Here is a 19,207-nt window from a genome sequence, read left to right on the forward strand (position 1 = left end):
GAAAATACAGGCATAATAATAATAATAATAATAATAATAATAATAATGACAATATTGGTAATTACAGAAATTTAAAACAAACACACAAACAAACAAAGAACAAAGAATTCAAAAAAAATAAAATAAAAAATTGAGCAAAACAGAAAACACATCATGTGAACCCCTCCCACCATCCCCCCACCCCTTTACCCCTGTATGGCTCTCAACCTCATCACATTCGTGTATCCAGACAGCCCATATTTACACCTATCTATAGAAACTCTCATACACAGGAATCAACATCCCACAAGATAAAACTACAGCATTCAGGAAATCAAGTCAGAAGGGCCTAACCGGGGATCAACTCAAGGCAGACCCAGGGGGATTTGCGTCATCTCTATGATCTGTTAGGTCCAAAGACGGTAGTACTGACAGGAAGGGGCCCCAAATTTTTTCGAAGGTTCCATATTTCCCTTTTACACTATGCAATATCTTCTCAGGTGTGCAGTAGGACGCTAGCTCATTAATCTAGTGTCTCAGTGTTGGAGAGTTTTCAGATTTCCAATGTAGCAGAATACATTTTTTCACTGCAGCACTCGCAAGTAAAATAAAAAATTTCTTGTGATAATTCACATTTATAGAACCTGTGTCACCTAAAATCCATAGTTTTGGGTCCAGTTCGATTTGGATCCCCATTACCCTTGAGATTATTTCAATGGCCCGTCTCCAGAACTCTTCTATCACTGGGCAATTCCACAGCATGTGGAGGAGATCACCATCTGTCACCTTACATCTCAAACATTTGGGGGAGTAATTAATATCAATTTTATGTAACCTATAAGGGGTATAATATATCCTATGAAATATATTAAATTGCATTTGCCTGTGATTTGTAGAAATTAACATGGTCTGTGCCTGTTCCAATAAATGGTGCCATTCTACCTCTTCATAGACATAGCCCAGGTCTGTCTCCCATTTTCTTTTTAAAGACGCTTTATTATAGTCAGGTAACTTTTCATTGATAATAGTGTATATAGAAGATGCTATTCCTTTTATTGACTTCCATGGTTTGGTGCAAAGATGCGTTTCAAGAGGAGTTTCTTTAGGAATCTCGGGGAATAATCCTTTGGATTTCTCTTTGACCCAATCTCTTATTTGTAGGAATTTGAAGAAATTTTGTCCTGGGAGTTTGAATTTTTCCTTTAGTTGTTGAAAGTCAATAAATGTATCATTATTGTATAAGTTGGCAACAGTTCGAATATTTCTGTCTTTCCATCCCCGCAATATTGGGTCAGCAATATGATAAGAGAGATCAGGGTTGCCCCATAGGGGTGTCCTTCTAAGAAAAGAGATATTTATTTTCAGAAGTGAGTGGGATTCCTGCCAGGCACAGAAGGTGTTTAATATTATCAAATTGTTTGTGAGCTTGGATAGACATTTTTTTTGTACCTAAAAATGGAACATCTTTTAATGGTATGGGGTTCACCTCATGTTGTTCTATTGGAACCCATCGAACCTCACTCCTCTCTGCATGTAGCCAGATCCAAATTGATCGGTACTGGGAGGCAAGATAATAGTTCCTAAAGTTTGGTAAATTAAGTCCTCCCCTTGAATATGGGGCCTGTAGTGAGGAGAGTTTGACTCTTGGATTTTTCTTTTGCCATATGAAAGACGTTATGAGTTTGTTAAGCTCTTTGAAGAAACTTTTAGGAACATTTGTAGGGAGACATTGAAATAAGTAGATAAACTTAGGCAAAATGTTCATTTTAACAACATTAATTCTCCCTATAAGAGATAATGGAAAATCCATCCATCTCTGAATATTAAATTTGGTTTGCTCCAACAGTTTGATATGATTTAATTTGAATATTTGATCCTCGGATTTACCAATTTGTATACCCAAATACGTAAATCCATTATTACACCACTGTAATGGGTCAGTAAGAGCTCTAATACGGCTATCTTGTATATTTAATAACATAATCTCACTTTTGGTATAGTTTAACTTGTATCCTGAGGCTGCACTGTATTCTTTAAGACACTTCATTAAAGAGGGAATTGATTTAAGAGGGTCCGTTATATACAGTAGGAGGTCATCTGCGTATAGAGAAAGTTTATGTTCACTTGTGCCGAATTTGATTCCAGATATGGAGGCATTAGTATGGATGGCAACTGCTAGTGGTTCGATCGCAATCGCAAAGAGCAAGGGGGAATTTGGACAACCTTGTCTGCAACCTCTAGTTAAAGAGAAAGTGCCAGAAAGCACATTATTTGTTATGATATTGGCTCTGGGGCATTAAAAAGTGTCCTAACATAGCGGGTGAACTTTTCTCCGAAGCCCATGGCTTCCATTGCCTGAAATAGAAAGTTTGGCTCAATCCTGTCAAATGCTTTATTAGCGTCCATGGAGATTATTAGCAGTGGGTCTTGGTTTTTTTTAAGCAGTATTCAGTATATGGAGCAAACGCCGCACATTATCTGCTTCATGTCTGTTTTTAATGAAGCCTGTTTAGTTGGCATTTATTATCTTAGGCATAATGTCCTCCAATCTAAGTGCAATTATTTTAGATAATATTTTATAATCTGCATTTAAAAGGCTGAGGGTAAGAGTCACATCTCTGTTTGTCCTTGCCCGGTTTTGGCAATAATGTGATTGTTGCAATTTCCAATGATTCTGGTAATTTATTATTTTCTAAAGCTTCTTTAATCATATTTGTAAGTGGTGTCAATAATTTATTAGAAAAAGCCTTATAATAATCAACTGGAAATCCATCTGGTCCAGGGGTCTTATTATTTTGTAAACACTTGAGGGCTTGAAGAACCTCCATCTCAGATATATCTGCATCAAGCAGTTCTTTGTCCTCATTATGTAATTTAGGAAGAGTTATTCCATCTATAAATCTTTTTGCAGCAGTACTGTCGACCTAGAGCTGGGCGATATGAGATTTTTTCATATCACGATATGTTTTTTTCATTTCAGGCGATAACGATATCTATCACGATATAAGCCAAATAACTATATTTGTAAGATTTAAATGTGCCGTTGCTCACAAGTAAAATGTGAAATAATCAGCAGCTTGTTTTTATTTAAATATTTATTTCCCATAATAAGTTCAACAGGGTAGATGTACTTAAGGAACATGAGACTTTTTCAGATAAATAAAGGCAAATATTGCAAACTACACAAAAGGCAGCCGCTAAAGCGTTTAAGTTTCAAAATAGAACAAACGAAACAGACTAAATTGTCAATTCCACTTAGAAACAAAATATTAATTCTAAAAATAAATCTTAGTTTGTTTTACAGAAGAACAGACAAAACTGACTAACCTTTGTCAATATCAAATAAACTGAGAACTAAAAGGAAATTCTCAATCTCTCCTTGTTGTATAGCTTAGCTTTTCAAACAGTTTTAACAGTTACTTTAGTCTGACAAAAGCCGAATGACGAATTAGCGCTTCCAGTCAGAGACTGAGGCTACGTCCACACGTACACGGGTATTTTTGAAAACGGAGATTTTCCGTTTTCGTTTTAAAAAATAATCCCGTCCACACATAAAGGCAGAAATGAAGGAAAACGCTGCTATGAACATGCCAAAGCAGCAGGTGGCGCTAGATTCCTAACCGTGCAGAAATGTTGGCCAATCAGAAGTCTAGAAGCCTCGGCGGGAAAAAGTAAACAAAGCTGGGGCATAGAAGCAGAACCGAGTCGTATGTGTGGAGGGACAGTAACTGTGTGTATATGTAAGCATTTAAACACTGCAGAGAGTAGAATTAACAGTAACAGTATTGTAGAAATTCATTTCACCGAAACAATAACGTGGCGCACAGTGTGACGCATGCACCAGTTTATTGTATTTCCAGACTTGCTTTCGGCACATTTACAGTGCACGCTACTCTATTTTTGTCAGACTTGAAATAGCCGAAATACCTTCACACTACGGAACTTCTATGGCGCTTCCGTTCGACAATCTCTCCGGCATTGGACCCATCATCTGTTTTCTCTTCGGTCACGCTCGGTTGATTTTTCTAGTCGGCACACTCATTTCCTCCATTACGCGCTGGCTCCATTACCCGCTGGCTGTTTCCCAAACAAACACACGTGCGGCTTGGCACTTGTGCTGTACGTAACAAGTCACGCGACGTGACGCTGCGGCTGTGATTGGTTCGGCTCTGCGCTGCTTAATTTGGATTGGCTGACCTTTTTTTTTTTTTTTTTTTTAAGAGGACAAGAGCGGCGAGGTCTATCGCGATAGCTTAATTTCTCTATCGAGTAAAAGTTATATCGCGATACATATCGTTATCGTTCTATCGCCCAGCTCTATGTCGACCCCTTGCTCAGATTTATACAGATCTTCATAGAACCGTTTAAACTCTGCATTTATGAGTGCTGATTCATCAAGAAGTTTATCATCTTCCGTTAATATTGTCCGTATAAATTTATCAGATGTTTCTTTCTTAATTTGCCAGGCCAGTAGTTTACTTGTTTTGTTTCCAAATTCGTAGTTCTGGCCATGGCTGCTTCTGCTCTGCTGGTGCATAAATTATCATATTGCAACCTTATTTTTGTTAATATATTGAGGTATTCTTCCTTTTTGGTAGCAATATATTCCTGTTCCAAGTTTTTAATGTCAATCTCCAATTTAGTTATCTTCTCTCTGACCTTTTTAACCTTATTGGCACCGTATGACATAACCATACCTCTCATATAGGCTTTGAGGGCTTCCCAAATATTGGTATGTGAAGAGGAGTTTGAATTGGCATCTAGGAATATTTCAATATTAGTGTTCATATATGAAATAAAATCAGAGTCTCCTAGCATATAATTTTTAAACCTCCACCTGTAGGTTACACTTTGCGACATATTGGTAGCCCAGGAAAGTTTAATGGGATTATGGTCTGAAAAAGTAGCTGCTAAGTAGGAGCAATCTATCACTGTTGCCATCATATTTTGTGGTACAAGAAACATATCAATTCTAGAGTGTGTATTATGTACTGGTGAAAAAAAGGAGAAGTCCCTCTGGCCTGGATGGAGGTTTCGCCACACATCAATTATGCCTATATCCTTCATACCTTGGTTCAGTGCTGTTGCTGCCTTGGATAGTGAAGCTGACAAACATGAAGGTCACACTGCTTCATGGCTGTTATTTTACAGTTTTACTAAAATTAGTCCAACAGAAAGACTCATCAGCGAGAGAGTTCATAAAGGTTTAAATAATTTCAAACATGCTCTAAAGAATCCCTCACTGATCCAGCAGCTTGCACTAAGAGTGAAACCGCCTGTGAGCACCATGGCGGAGCATCCGCAGGTTCACCATGCGTTTCTTTCTTATCCTGATGTCATTGATCATCAGACTGCAGTATTTGTTACAATGGCAACAAGTAATAATAATATTAATAATACATTTTATTTCTAAAACCCAAGGTCACCTTACAAAGAGAAGAAGACATCAATAAAACAGTAGATTAAAATATATTATAATAAATTAAAATACAAAAAACACAAAATACAACCACAAACAACAAATAAAATAAAAAAAACACGATTTGACAGCAAGTAAAATCTGTATTAAAGCGAGTAAGCCAGTTTAAACAAGTAGGTTTTGAGTTGTGACTTAAATAAGGGAAGGGAATCTATATTTCTTACGGCTGAAGGAAGTGAGTTCCAGAGCCGAGGAGCAGAGCGACTGAAAGCTCTGTGCCCCATAGTGATAAGGCGAGTAGAAGGAACAACAAGATGAGTGGCAGATGAAGATCTGAGTGAGCGGGTAAGAGTGGGGATATGAAGCAGATCACAGAGATAAGGAGGGTAAGATGAGGTTATGAATACACTTAAATGTGAGAACTAAGATTTTAAAGTTTATCCTGGCTTCTATGGGCAACCAGTGAAACTGTTGAAGAATTGGGGTAATATGGTCTCTTAAGGGAGTAACGGTGTGTTCACACCGAACGCGATGGACGCGAATAAAACGCCCCAAACGCCCCTAATTTGACGCGTGTACATTCGCGTCTCAACGCGTGTCCAAGAAAAATCCATCGCGCGTGAACCGGAAATGTGGGAGGAATGTGGGAGGGAGTTGTGCCAGACCGGTATCTTTGCAAGATGGCAGCTATCGAGCTAGCGCTTGAAGAGAGAGTCTCCCTTCTCTATGTACTGTGGAGAGCAGAGCAGCAGCGTAAAAGACGTCCTCGCCGTACCTGGGTCCATCAGGTCCTCCAGAGGCATGAGCAGTTTGGTGAGTTTCACCACTTGCTCCAGGAGCTGCGCCTGGATGACGGCCGATTCCAGCGCTATCACCGTCGGCCAGTTTGAGGACCTGCTTTCCCTCGTCGGTCCCAGCATCGCCCGCCTAGACACCAACTACAGACGCTCAATCCCACCTGCAGAGCGCCTGTCCGTCTGCCTGAGGTTAGTAAAACTATTTAATACGGTAGTCCTTTATTGATATCTGTGCTAATATGCTAATCCATCCAGTTATACACTGCTAACATGGATGTGCTATGCTAACAGTGAATGCTGTCGGTGTTTACTGAAAGCAAACTGTGGTACAGAGACGACTCTTTATAATATTTCTAGTGATACTCAGAAGCTCTCATCAAGTCCCGATTTAATTCGATTTATGCTGTTATCAGTGTTTGCATGATAGCATGGCTGTGGTGTCACATCAATGTATGCGCTCGGTGTTTGCTGATATCAAACTGTAGCATTAGGACCACTGAGTTAACCTTTGTAGTGATACTCACTCCTTTTTATTTAGACCTGGTTTAATTCTGGGATAGTTGAATATTTGTATATAATCCCTGCAGCTGTCAGACTCTATAGCAGGGGTCACAGCCTTTATTAAAACAGAGTTAGATAAAACTGTGAACAGTTTGGTTCATCTCTAGTTACATGGTTCTATCTTGATAAGCTGTCTTATCACAGATTAATTTTTCAAAAATATTAATGATTTAAGCAAGGAAAGGGCTACATGTCAACACACAACTCTTTATTTCTATTAATGTCTCACTTCATTCCTACCTGATTGACATGTTTAGGAATTATGAGTGATTGGCTCACTGTAGTTGTGAAAGTTGCTACCAATCAAATTATGATATGTTAAAGTTAAAACAAAACACAACTGTTTTAGATATTATCTAATATACATTTTGTAATTATCCTTATAATTACAAAATGTTTTATGTAAGATTTAAGTTTTGTGATTTATATCTGACATCACAAAAGTATTTTGGAATTTGAATAATGTATTTTGTAACTGCAGTACACATAATACTGATTTTGAACAATTTTGTCCAGGTTCCTTGTCACCGGGGACTCCTTCAGGACCATCGCGTTCAGTTTCAGAGTCGGTGTGTCCACGGTGAGCCAGATCACCCCCCAGGCAGCGACGTCCATCTGGGACTGTCTAGTGGACGACTTCATGGCTGTGCCTTCACCTGGAGACTGGCGGTCCATCACAGAGGGATTCCAGGAGCGCTGGAACTTTCCTCTGTGCTGTGCAGCTCTGGATGGGAAGCACATCCAGACAAAGGCACCCCATATATCATATAGGAGACACACACATTGATATACACTAAATATTCATTTCATTTCTTTTTTGTGGTGCCCAAATTGATGCACCTGCTTGATTTTGTTTAAACAATTATTGCACACTTTCTGTAAATCCAGTAAACTTCTTTTCACTTCTCAAATATCACTGTGTGTGTCTCCTGTATATTTAACTGACATTTTTTATTGTAACAACCAACGATTTATACAGGAAAATAATGTCTATTAACAAGGTTGCCCAAACTTCTGCATCCCACTGTATCAGTATATTTTGTCATTAGTATAATATGAAATAAATTCTACATGTGTCAAGTTGTGTGCCAACATTTGCTGTGTAGTAGAACTGAGACATTAGTCATTATAAACATTTATTTGAAATAATATTAAAAGTCTCAAACAGAAAAACATTAAACATAAATATATAAAATATAAGAATTTACAGAGAGACAGGAATAAAAAGGACCAGCTGCTCTCCAGAGCAGGAACAAGGCTGAGGAGGAAATGCTCCATTGGAGACTGGTGTGGCCTCTTCAGGGACTCCAGGATGGCCAGCTCCACCGCCGATGGACCGTCCTGGGACCCGTCCCTCATCTGCCTCGGAGCCGTCCTCCTCTGTGGGCCTGTAAAACAGCACAAAACACAAAGAAATGAGAAGGCTGCTACTAGATTTTAATTTCAACATTGAAAAAAAAAAAAAACAATAACAGGATATAATCAGATTGGTTGTAGATATTTAGTAAAGGTGATCACAAGGGAATCCCACCGACTAAAAAGGTATCAGTGCTTGCTGTACATATCTGTGGGTGCAGCAGCAGGAGCTCAGGGACTGGGGATGCTCTGCTGCAGAATCAGTTGGTTCTATCAATACAGTATTAAATGTTAACAGGTTGGATATAATAATCGTAGAGTAGACAGTGGTCCCTCATTTATTGCAGGGGTTCTCAGAATAACTAGCCCCTGGTCACAGTTCTCACAATTGATTCTCAAAGTGCAAACCTTTGTAGATTGCAAAACGTAAAAGTATTATTATGCCGCGGTTTGTCTTCATCTGCCCGCCACTTTCGTGCGCCTTTTTCCCTCACGGTGCAGGTGTCTATTTCCGAATGAGGCTCATAGTTATGGGTGTTTTTGTGCTGTTTTTTCTATTGGACGCGATGGTTATCAAAACCAAACGTGATAAATTTGGCAAGCGCAGGAGATTTGTCAATCAGGCTGCAGAATGCAATGCTGTACTGTGCAATAAAAAATCAGCGAAAAAGCAAAGCAGTGACGGATGAACAGCGGGACCACTGTGTGCTGTTTATTAATAAACAATAAAATATATTCCTAAATGACAACATGCATAAAAGCAGAACGGTATTTGTACGTCAGTGGGAAAATAGCGGTGGCTTGCTAGCTTTTGTGCGGCTTCCCCGGGTCAGTGAAAACTTTCAAAAGAGAAATGAATGAACTTACCAGGTTGCCCGATCTCTTCACATATCTTCCTCCAAGCTCGGTCCTTTTTATTCCTGTCTCGGTACTGAAAGCAGCTGGTGTTGTACAGCTCCGAGTTGTTTGCTACCGCATTGATTAGCCTTCCCCTCCATTGAAGTATGAAAGGCTTTGGCTGGATCTGCCCCTTTGACCTAGGTAACAGCCACGTCACCAGGCTCCTGATTGGTTGTCGCGGCGCGATTTGACGCTGGAGTTCAGATTTTTCCAACTCGAGCGGTAGACGCGAAACGCGCGTATGCACAAAATGCAACACAAAAACTCACGCGCGTGGTTTTATTCGCGAGTCAAACGCGCCAGACGCACTACACTGACGCGCTACACTGACGCGCGTTTCACGCGTTTTGGCGTTTTCGCGACGCAAATCTGCTTCCGAATTTTCGCGGGACCCGCAATCGCGCGTCATCGCGCCTTTCCATTGACTTTACATGTAAACCTGACGCTCTATTCGCGTCCATCGCGTTCGGTGTGAACACACCGTAAGAGTTATGACCCGAGCTGCAGAATTCTGAAGAAGTTGAAGTTTATGGAGGGACTTATTAGGGAGACCAAATAAGAGAGAGTTGCAATAATCGATCCAGGAAGTAATAAGACTATGGACAAGGATGGCAGCAGTAGGACTGGGCGATATATCGAGGTTTTTTTTTTTTTTTAAATATCGATATATTTTTATACGAGATATAAGATGTGACAGCATCGTTTATATCGATATGGTATATGTTGCGTTATAATTATACTTGTGGAGCCGCAAGTTTGCCTCTCTTTTGTCTCTACTCGGCCTCGCCTCTCCTTCACTGAACACAAGTCCCCCTCCCCCATCGCTTCACCTGCAGGCAACAACAAGACGGACACAGCAAATCTCCGTTACCGCGGATCGCCCTGTGCGTGGGGCTGGACGCATCAACGTGTTAACGAGCTAACCGCGCTAACAGCTTTCTCAAAAGTTGACAGTGCACGTTATGTATGAATTCTGGTTGTTCTTAATGACCGTGAACCGATTTTATGTGGTACACGGCGCTCAGCAATCTGTCAAAAAATGTTTTAGTACGACTTTGGTAAGCTACGAACTACGAAGCCGCATCGCTTGATGGATGATGTTGGAGCATTACGGCTACCGTAGTCTGGAGCCTCACGGAGCAGTAGCGGTTTTAGATACGGGCGACACGGGCGGTTGCCCGGGGCGGCATCGTGGTGGGGGCGGCATCACGGGCATCGGCAAAAAAAAAAAAAAAAAAAAAATGCTCGTACTTATGCTGCCCCGACGTCATGCCAGCGCATATTGGGAATGGCATAGGCACCGATCGGTTTTCTATCGCCCATTTGCTGGGAGTAAGGTCGCCCTCGTCTGCGATGTGCGCCTGCGGCACAGGGAGTTGAGGGCGGGGCGGCGGGGGATTCTCTGACTGGCTGGAGCAGCATCTAATAACCAACTCGCAAAATAAAACAAAATAAAAACAAACCAACAAACACGAAAATACCAGACATTATGATACAGACTTATAATTTGCACCCATGTTTTTTCGAAATTCTATACACGAAAAGTGGTGCGCCTGCTCGCTGCTGAAGTCAAAGTAAACTTTATTGTCATCTCCTCTAAATACAGTCCAGTATACAGAGAGACGAGACGACGAGGCTCCAGTTACAGCAGTGCAAGTAAACAAACAATAAATATAAGAATAGTAAGAAAATAAATATACACTTTAGGACCAGGGGTAAAGGGATCAATAACAATTTAAAATTTACAGTTTGATGATTTAAAGTCTTACACACAACCCATCGAAAGGGGAGGGGGCCCTGCTGCTTCCAAATAGAGCACATTTAATTTATAATGTTGTAAATCCAAGCCCATTATCTATTCACGATTTGAATCCTGGGTTGTGTGAAATCTCAGAAATGCACCCTAGACAAAGTGAATCTGTGAACTAAGGCAGCGGTCCCCAACCCCCGGGCCGAGTCGTTTGGTACCGGGCCGCGAGAGTTGAGGCTCGGGTGTGAAATGCATGGTTTTCAGGGTTTTTATCAGTTTTTGGCGTTATTTTGTTATCATTTTTATTGTTAACTTGGTTTTCCTGGGTCTTTTCACGTGTGTTATGAATAAATCTTCTTTTTTTTCGGTGCCAGTGCTAGTTTTATGTTGTTGTATTTATCCGCGACACCTTAAAGGCCGGTCCGTGAAAATATTGTCGGGCATAAACCGGTCCGTGGTGCAAAAAAGGTTGGGGAACGCTGAACTAAGGTGTAGGTGTGTTAGATTATGTTGTGGTGATCCTCGAGTTGAGGGATGGGTGTTCATACTGGAGTGCAAAATTAAAACCAATGGAAGATGGACAAGAAAAGTGGGGAGTGTTCGCCCAGAGCGCCAAACAGGCTAGGACCGCCACTGTTGCGGAGTAATACGTACTGTGCTTCAACGTAATGTTACCGTTTTGTGTGCGTATTGGGACCTCAAATGGCTCCTGTTAAAAGACACGGTTACACAGAGGATTTCAAACTCCAGGCTTTCAGTCACGCTGTAGAACTTGGGAACAGAGCAGCTGTGAAATCTGTCTCTTTGTTATTATACTCAGCGTCTGTTAGTTTACATTTTGATTGCACAATTGTGAGATTTTTGTTATCACAAAAACAACATTGTTTTCTTTTATTTATGGAGCACTATTAATAAATGCTGATAATTTATTTTTGAGTAATTTTTTAATGTACATCTACGCTGTATGTTAATAAAAGTGCCTGTGTTACATCTGGGACACAGCTTTGACTAAGGATGGGATGAAGCTGGTTAATGTTACGTAAGTGAAAAGTATGCAGATCGGGTTATGAAATGAGAGAGGACTGTCAAGTATGACACCCAAACTCTTTACCTGCGGGGAAGGAAGGATGGGGGAATTTTTAATGGAGAAACTGTTAGATTTGGTTAAGATAGAGGCTGTGCCAGTGAGTAAAACTGTTTTATTACTGCTAAGTTTGAGAAAATTGGAGGAGAACCATGATCTGATCTCCATAAGACGGTTCAAGAGGGAGGTAGGTGGAAGGGATGAATTAGGTTTGGAGGAAATGCAGAGCTGGGTGTCATCAGCATAACAATGAAAATTGATATTATATTTTTGGAATATTTGGCCAAGAGGGAGCATGTAGATAATGAAAAAGGGCCCTAATACTGAATCCTGGGGCACACCAGCAGAAACGGGAAAGAAACTTGAAGAGTGTGATTTAAGTTGGATAAACTGAGTGCGGTCTGAGAGCTATGAGGTGAACCAGGCAAGGGGGGTGTGACTAATGCCAATGGATGCTAATCTGCTCAGGAGGATACCATGAGAAATTGTGTCAAATGCCGCACTAAGATCGAGAAGGATGAGGATGGTTAAAAGACCAGAATCAGCTGCCATCAGAAGGTCATTAGTAATCCTTAACAAAGCCGTTTCTGTACTATGATTGGGGCGGAAACCAGACTGAAATTTCAAAATAAAGGGGAGGTTTGATATAGGGCGGAGATTATCAAAATTATTGGGATCTGCACCAGACTTTTTGAGAATTATAGTGACAGAAGCAGTTTTCAGGGATGGAGGAATGATTCCAGTGTTAAGGGAAGAGTGGATAATACTAGTTATAGGAGGAGCCAATGAAGGGAGACAAGCTTTAACTAACACAGTGGGAAGAGGGTCGAGCTGACAAGTGGTTGATTTTGATTTTTGAGTAAGATTTGGTACATCAGCTATGGAGGGAAGAGGAAAACAGAAAGTCTACTTCACAGCTAGAAGCTCCTACAGATTTAAGTTGTTGGTGGATATCAGCGATTTTATGAGTGAAAAAAGATATGAGAGTTGCAAAAATCAGCAGTCCGGAGGTTTTGTAATTTTACTAAACAATGAAACGAGAGACCTGGAGTTACCTTCACTAGAACTGATTAAACCATAGTTTAATAGAATACATAGAATAGTATGTAGATTTGGCTGAAGCAGTGCAGTCCTTATACAACAAGATATGATTGTTATACATTTCTTTGTGTATGGTAAGTCCGGTTTTCTTGAACAGACCAGTTGGCGTTCTTTGGAGCTGTGACAGCAAAGGTTAAGGCTGCAATGACCTCGGTCAGCAGGCGTTGCAGCTCCTATGTGCCCCACAGGGGGGCACTGTGGCTACAGCTGTCAGCTGGTCTTATCTCAGACCACTGCAGGGAGCAGACAGAGTTGACGAGCAGGAGTTCACCTGGATTTTAGGTGTTCATTGTGACGTTTACATGGTGTCAGTATTTTTATAAGGTGTGCTCCATTAACAGGAATCCACCAATCAGAGCTAACTCCAACTCACACCCTGAGATTCTGGGTCACTCCTGCATTATGTGACTTCCTGTTGGTATGTGATTTTCTGTCCTTTATTTAGCAGCAGTCACATTGATGATGATGAAGATCAGAGCTTTGATCTCTTTGGCCCTTGAGGGTGTCACACAAACACACAGCAGCAGGACGCCACAGACATGATCACACATACACATACATGCACACAGACATACGCTCGTTTAAACCACTGGGGTCAAACTGGAGGCCTGCAGCTGAGTCCTGGTTGGTCTGTGGCATGAGTAGTGACCACGTTCAGTGGTGTGAAAGCCGAGCAGAGAGTTGGAGGTCAGGACGTGTTCGTCTGACCAAAAATGGTTTTCTGGTTTCCTAGTGACATCACAGTGCTCATCACAGTGTTCCCTGCTTCAGAGGCATGTGAAGAGTTTGGACATCTCCAGCAGGATGTTTTTCACCTTTTGGGATTAAATTGTGTGAATAAGTGATGAGATGCTGATGCTTCGTGTGGCCTTCAGGAATTAAATGATGTTAAACAATGAGAAGAAAAAAGCTTCATTAAAATTAGTGTCAGGACAATGCGAGCAAAGTCACATCAATCAGATTTTAGTGTTTGATCAGTCTTACAGATCATGAGTAGTGACACGCCAGGTAATCAATCAATACGTGAAGTGATTGATGAGTGATAAGGATTGGTAGATTGTCTCTGAACACAGCATCAGATGATCTCAGCTGCTGAGAGAGAAGTTTTCCCTGTGATGCATCTTGATTATGGTGATAGTGATGATATCATGCCCTTGCAGGTCGTCTGGTGGCGAGTCTGATCGTGGACTTCCTGCAGGTCTTTAACCTGGACTTCAGCCTCGCCGTCTTCGAGCCAGAGATCAACTCTGTGAGTACCAGAAGCTTCTCCTCCACCTCTTCCTCCTCGTCATTGCCGCTGACTCCTCATGCTGCTTTCAGGTGTCATGAAGCTGTGAAGAAAGTGCAGCTGTATTTGCTGTTTGAGTGTTTGAGCTATGAGAGCTGTGGTATCAGTAGAGGATCCATAATAATACATATTCCAGTGTATCGATAAATCAGAGGCGTGATGATGGCGGCTTGTGACTGGAAAGAAAATGTGAGCGATGATGTGTAAATAACAAAGGACCGAAGCAGCTCCTGAACGCCGTGTTCAACACTTGAAGCTCAACGCCACACAGCGAGCGGTTTCCTCCTTCTGTAGCCGAGGACTCGCTGAGGCGCGCTCGCGACCACAAACTGACTCAATTTTCCTTCTCGTGGTTTGTGGGTTTGAAGCTTAGATCACTGGTTGGCTTCCCCTCGACTGTGTGACGGTTTCTGTTCTCTGTTTAGTTACAAACTCTGGAAAGCTCACAAACCCTCGAGGACGATGCGATTCTCCCACGTTAGAACAAACTGCTCGGCCCAAGCAGAGAAGCATCCAGCTGCACCTCCACCTCTGCATCCCCTCATACAACCTTACAGCAGAGGTGTTTCAAGGACCAGCACAGATGGAGCTAGACGTGCAGAGAGCCATCGGTAACAGTAATGACTGTCAGATCGGCTGATGATGATGATTTTACTGGTATGCTGAGATTAAACTCTGTTAGGCCTGACTTTACTCAGCAGGAGCTTCCTGCTGTCGTTTTCAGAACACTTGATCTCTGACCTCTGAGGACACTAAGATTTGAACTCCTCTGAGATTTTTAGTAGATACACTGATGGAGTCAATTTCAGGCTCCTGTGTCGCCTTGTTTTCAAGTTCTCACAGTTGCAAACTAGCGTGTTCACGCCGCCCACCCTGCATGGTGACAACAGTAAGAACTTTGTTTCTGTTTTAGATGAAGGGTTCAATGAGAAGCTGCAGGGCAAGGGAGGCCTGCTGACAGGTGTGCAGACAGCGCCGGTGTCGTTGGGAGGCTCAGGGGTGATACATTCAGCCCACTCGCGAGTTCAGACTTCAACCTGTACGCTGTGAGCGAGTAAGGGTGCCGATGGCTCACTGATGAGGGTGAACGGACTGCAATAATGCAAACATTATTGCTGACAAATGCAACACGACCTTTAAGTGTCCGCTCCATGTCTGCTCAGCGTTTAAATAAAGTTTTGTCTGTGTGGTTTTTTTTTTTTTTTTTTTTTTAAACAAAGAAGCCAGTATCAGCCAATAAAGGATGTTTATGCTGTTGCTGAGCGTGAGGCCTGTGCCGGCTGGACGAGTTCTGGTTTAGTTTTATTGATAAAGCTTTATTTGCTTCCTGCTGCTGTGTTTGTCCAGGCGAGCTGTCTGGATGGGCGGGATCAGGTCTCCAGGGAGCTCGGCCTCTCCGACTTGGACCTGAACAGGAAGTCTCCACTGCTGCTGGAGCTTGTCAGGAGGGGGCACCACCGGGACAAAACGGCCTCCTTGGCTGAGGTGAGACAAACCTCCTGAGGATGATGATGTCAGTGAAGTGATGAAGAGTTATTGATGGAATGTGTGCGTGTGAGAGCAGGGAGACCAAGGAGGGAGCATTCCCAAGATGAGCGGACTTCTCCTTCACTGTGTGTGTGTGTGTGTTGGTGTGTTTGTGTGTCGGTGCGTGTGTCTGTGTGGGTTATTCTGGGTCATGATGTCAGTAGATGGAGGGTTTTGGTTTCCTGTTGATCTCAGGGTGTCCTAGTTTCTGCTCCGAACTCTGCAGCACACGCAACCAGCCCACAGTACTGGTATTACAGTACTGCTACTGACACTAGTACTGATAGTAACGTGCATGAAGTCTTCTGTTCAGCTCTGGACTCTGACACGGCAGCTTTGTATGATCCACATCAAGTTTGTTTAATTTTTGTGTAGTTTGAAGACATTTGGACTTTTATTCGTTTAAATGCTAAAAAAGTCTGTGGATGACAGAAGCTAACCAATCACATTGGTGGTTACATGCAAGTAAACAATGAGGTGATCAGTAAGGATTATTTGAAGCAGCAGGTGGGCAGGGCTTCACCCCTGACAGTCAGGTGGAGCTAACATGAAGAACAATACAGAAGATCAGAGCGACTATGAGAACTGAAATGGACCAAAATGTAAAATTAGGCTGCACACGTTTGATCCTTCTGAAAGAAACGGCTTAGCTGACACAAACATGAGAATCTGACTTAAAATGATTCATTTAACTCACTTCCAACTGAACACTGACGCCACAGATGGATGAGTCAGGAGGAGCGTGGAGAGGAGGGGGGGGCTCCGTGCTATTTCTGGAGCTCGATTGGTCAGTTCGTCAACCCGTCCTGCTGTTAGGGGCATTTATGGGTTGGTGTGGGCGTGGTCTCTGAACATTTTTCCATCCGTGGCATCACTCAGAGGCCAATTTGAGTGTGAGATTAAATAATCCAGAGTTATCCCTTAACCCCCCAAGGTTTCTGTTCAATGTGTGTCTGTGTGTATATATAAGGCGTGTGTTTTGTGTGTGTGTGTTTGCTTGCACCGGTTTGGTTTAATCTGTGGTTTGTTTTCTGTGAGCTGCAATCTAATCTCAGCCAATATCTTGCTTCAGCTCTTTGATCACTGAGCGTGCTCAGAGAGGTTTAGCGTGAGGTCACAGGTTCACACGTGTCACATCTGATCCTTATCAGCAAATAAACTACTTCCTTCCTTCCCCTCGTTGTAGGAGCTGACTCAGAAACAGATCACAAATGCCAATAAGAAGTTTGACTTTTACGACAAGGTGAGCCCCACACTGTACCTGTGTGTGATGTCATCAGCTATTATCCAACCACAGGCTGCAAGTATTGATCTTTTGTCTTTGACCCCCGGCAGGACCACAGCGGCTCAGTGCTGAGAGAAAATCTGAAAAACATCTTTACTGATTTGTTCCCCGCTGTGAACAAGTAGGTTTTACTTCCTGTTTCAGACAGTGAAGAGGGACACGGAAAGAGTCTGAGGATGATGACGATGATGATGAAGGTTAATCTGTTTGTGTGATCTACAGGAACTTGTTGGAGAGGTTCGTCACTGATGAGCTCAGAGCCTCAGACAAAGACTTCTCTACAAGTAAGAAAACGATTTTAAACCAATCACACTGATGAGAAACTCTGATGGCGCTCTGACTGATCTGTGTCTGATTGATCTGGTTGATTTGATCAATACGTTTACAGCTATAGACTTCCAGCAGTTCCTCGGGATGTACCGGCGGCTCTTCTCTCAGTGCAGGAGTGTGGTGAGACTCAATTTTTGGTTTCTGATCACATTTTATGAGTTAATGTGAAACATTTAGAGTATAAATCCGAGAAAATGCTCTTCAGAAACTCCGAGTCTCACAAGGTCTCATCTTTGTTCAGGTGCTTCAGGACTCTGATATGGGTGTGACTCATAGCCAGTTACCTGAGCAGAAAGTCAGTAAGGTACGTTTGCTCTGTCATCTGACCGGTCAAAGGTCATTCCGCTTTACTTCATCTCCCTGTATTTAAAGCTGGTGACATCACAGCGATTCTGGGTTTGTATTTTTGTTTTTTTCCCAAACGCGACCGCCTTGAGGTGACAGTTGCTGTAATTTGGTGCTAGCTAAATAAAATAAAATTGAGTTGGATAAGGAAAGAATATTTAAAAGAATATTTAAAACACATACAGAAACAAACCTAAAAGTAAACAGTTCACTAAAGGTCAGGTTGCAGCAGACTTTAGCACATGTGTACACGATAGAAGGAAAACTGTGGGATAAATAGTTCACAAAATAGAATTAGAACAGTTTAATTTGTGTTCTAACACAGTTACAGCTGCTGGCACCAAGATGAAGATGCTGATGTTAGCCTGTTAGTTCTGCTGGTAGCTGCATTGAGTTAATGCTAGCACTGATTTCAGCTTGTTAACTGCCATGTAGTGAAGATGATGGCCTGTTAGCTCTGCTGATAACCATTTAGCTGTAATGTTAAGAGCTGATATTAGCACTGATGTTAGCCTTTTAGCTGATAGCTGTGTAGTGCTGATATTAGCCTGATAGCTCTGCTGATAACCATTTAGCTGTAATACTATCCTGATAGCCATGTAGAGCTGATATAACCTGTTAGCTGATAGCCGTGTAGCACTGATGTTAGCCTGTTAGCTGATAGCTGCTATCCTGTCCTGCACAGATCCCCAGGTATAAAGGCCTCAGAGGACAAAGTCAGACAGCAGCCCAGGTAACACAATGAGGAGCAGATGAGAGACTCACTTTGTGCTATTGCTAACCATCACCATAAACAGCAGCACTTCTGACTAACGCTCCTCTCTGGCCTCCTCTGTCACAGCTCAGAAACAGGAAGCTATTCATGTTATGACTTATGTTCATCTCATAAGACATCAGCTATAATGATCACAGCTCTTCTGGTTAGGAAATAAAATGAAAGGCTCTAACTTTAAATCTTTTAATATTCAAACATCCCCAACTTTCCAGAGTACTTTTGCATTAGTCGTAGTTCAGAATAATCAGTTATCCGATTATGGGAAAATACGTTTTACCTCCTTCCCCTCACTGCTGTATTTCTCTTGATTGGCGGACTTCAGGAAGCCTGCTGAGGGGCAGTACACTAAGCCTGTGAGCGACAGCATCTGAATTCACCAGACACTATCACTGCCACCATAAACCTAGTTTATTCTGTGTTTATGTGATAAAATGGCTTCTTCCTGTTCGCATCTTTAAGAATAAAAGCTGCAAAAGAGTACACATCTTTAGTTTTACTGATTAAATAGATTTGTTTATTTCTGAATGAAGACGTGAACATTTTTCTAACTTGTGTTGCTGCCTCTTTAAAAGCTTGTATTGTGAAACATACAGGAAGTTCCCGGCTGCTGAACATCAGCTTTTGTTTGAGACCTGCAGCTGATTATGATCAAATCTAACTTTTTTGCTCTGAAACACTGTGACCTCGTTACTACAGCTTTAATCGGCCTC

General features: G+C 41.9%; 2 protein-coding genes and 1 long non-coding RNA gene across 6 annotated transcripts in view; 2 read left to right on the forward strand and 1 right to left on the reverse strand.

Annotated features, from left to right (window-relative positions):
• cep43 (centrosomal protein 43) overlaps positions 1 to 19,207 on the forward strand; it is a 41,585-nt gene that overhangs the window by 2,429 nt on the left and 19,949 nt on the right. For 3 of the 4 annotated variants that reach the window (XM_085246185.1, XM_085246187.1, XM_085246188.1), the window contains exons 4-11: positions 14,108 to 14,196; positions 15,583 to 15,720; positions 16,949 to 17,005; positions 17,098 to 17,168; positions 17,270 to 17,331; positions 17,436 to 17,497; positions 17,619 to 17,681; positions 18,408 to 18,455. In XM_085246185.1, the coding sequence (XP_085102311.1) occupies positions 14,108 to 14,196; positions 15,583 to 15,720; positions 16,949 to 17,005; positions 17,098 to 17,168; positions 17,270 to 17,331; positions 17,436 to 17,497; positions 17,619 to 17,681; positions 18,408 to 18,455 (590 nt within the window). The remainder of the gene's footprint in view (positions 1 to 14,107; positions 14,197 to 15,582; positions 15,721 to 16,948; positions 17,006 to 17,097; positions 17,169 to 17,269; positions 17,332 to 17,435; positions 17,498 to 17,618; positions 17,682 to 18,407; positions 18,456 to 19,207) is intronic. The other variant, XM_085246186.1, reaches the window with a different exon arrangement.
• LOC146558523 (uncharacterized) lies at positions 6,069 to 9,307 on the forward strand. The gene is made up of 2 exons (XM_085246189.1): positions 6,069 to 6,384; positions 7,273 to 9,307. The coding sequence occupies exons 1-2, from the start codon at positions 6,125 to 6,127 to the stop codon at positions 7,541 to 7,543; spliced, it is 531 nt and encodes a 176-aa protein (XP_085102315.1). The 5' UTR covers positions 6,069 to 6,124; the 3' UTR covers positions 7,544 to 9,307.
• Positions 7,876 to 10,617, reverse strand: LOC146558524 (uncharacterized). Its single transcript, XR_014888491.1, has 2 exons — positions 8,980 to 10,617; positions 7,876 to 8,144 (listed from the first exon to the last, which is right to left on the reverse strand). It is a non-coding gene; the product is annotated as an uncharacterized LOC146558524 (long non-coding RNA).

This window comes from Mchenga conophoros, linkage group LG15 (genome assembly GCF_057382185.1).
Source record: "Mchenga conophoros isolate Kocher_MC1m ecotype Shallow Benthic linkage group LG15, M_conophoros_male_GT1.1, whole genome shotgun sequence".
NCBI classification, from domain to species: domain Eukaryota; kingdom Metazoa; phylum Chordata; class Actinopteri; order Cichliformes; family Cichlidae; genus Mchenga; species Mchenga conophoros.

Bases quoted from the DNA above. Each gene is read 5' to 3' on its own strand.
- LOC146558523 (XM_085246189.1), top strand. From the start codon at position 6,125: ATGTACTGTGGAGAGCAGAGCAGCAGCGTAAAAGACGTCCTCGCCGTA. The intron at 6,385-7,272 runs GTTAGTAAAACT...AATTTTGTCCAG, and splicing joins CGCCTGTCCGTCTGCCTGAG to GTTCCTTGTCACCGGGGACT.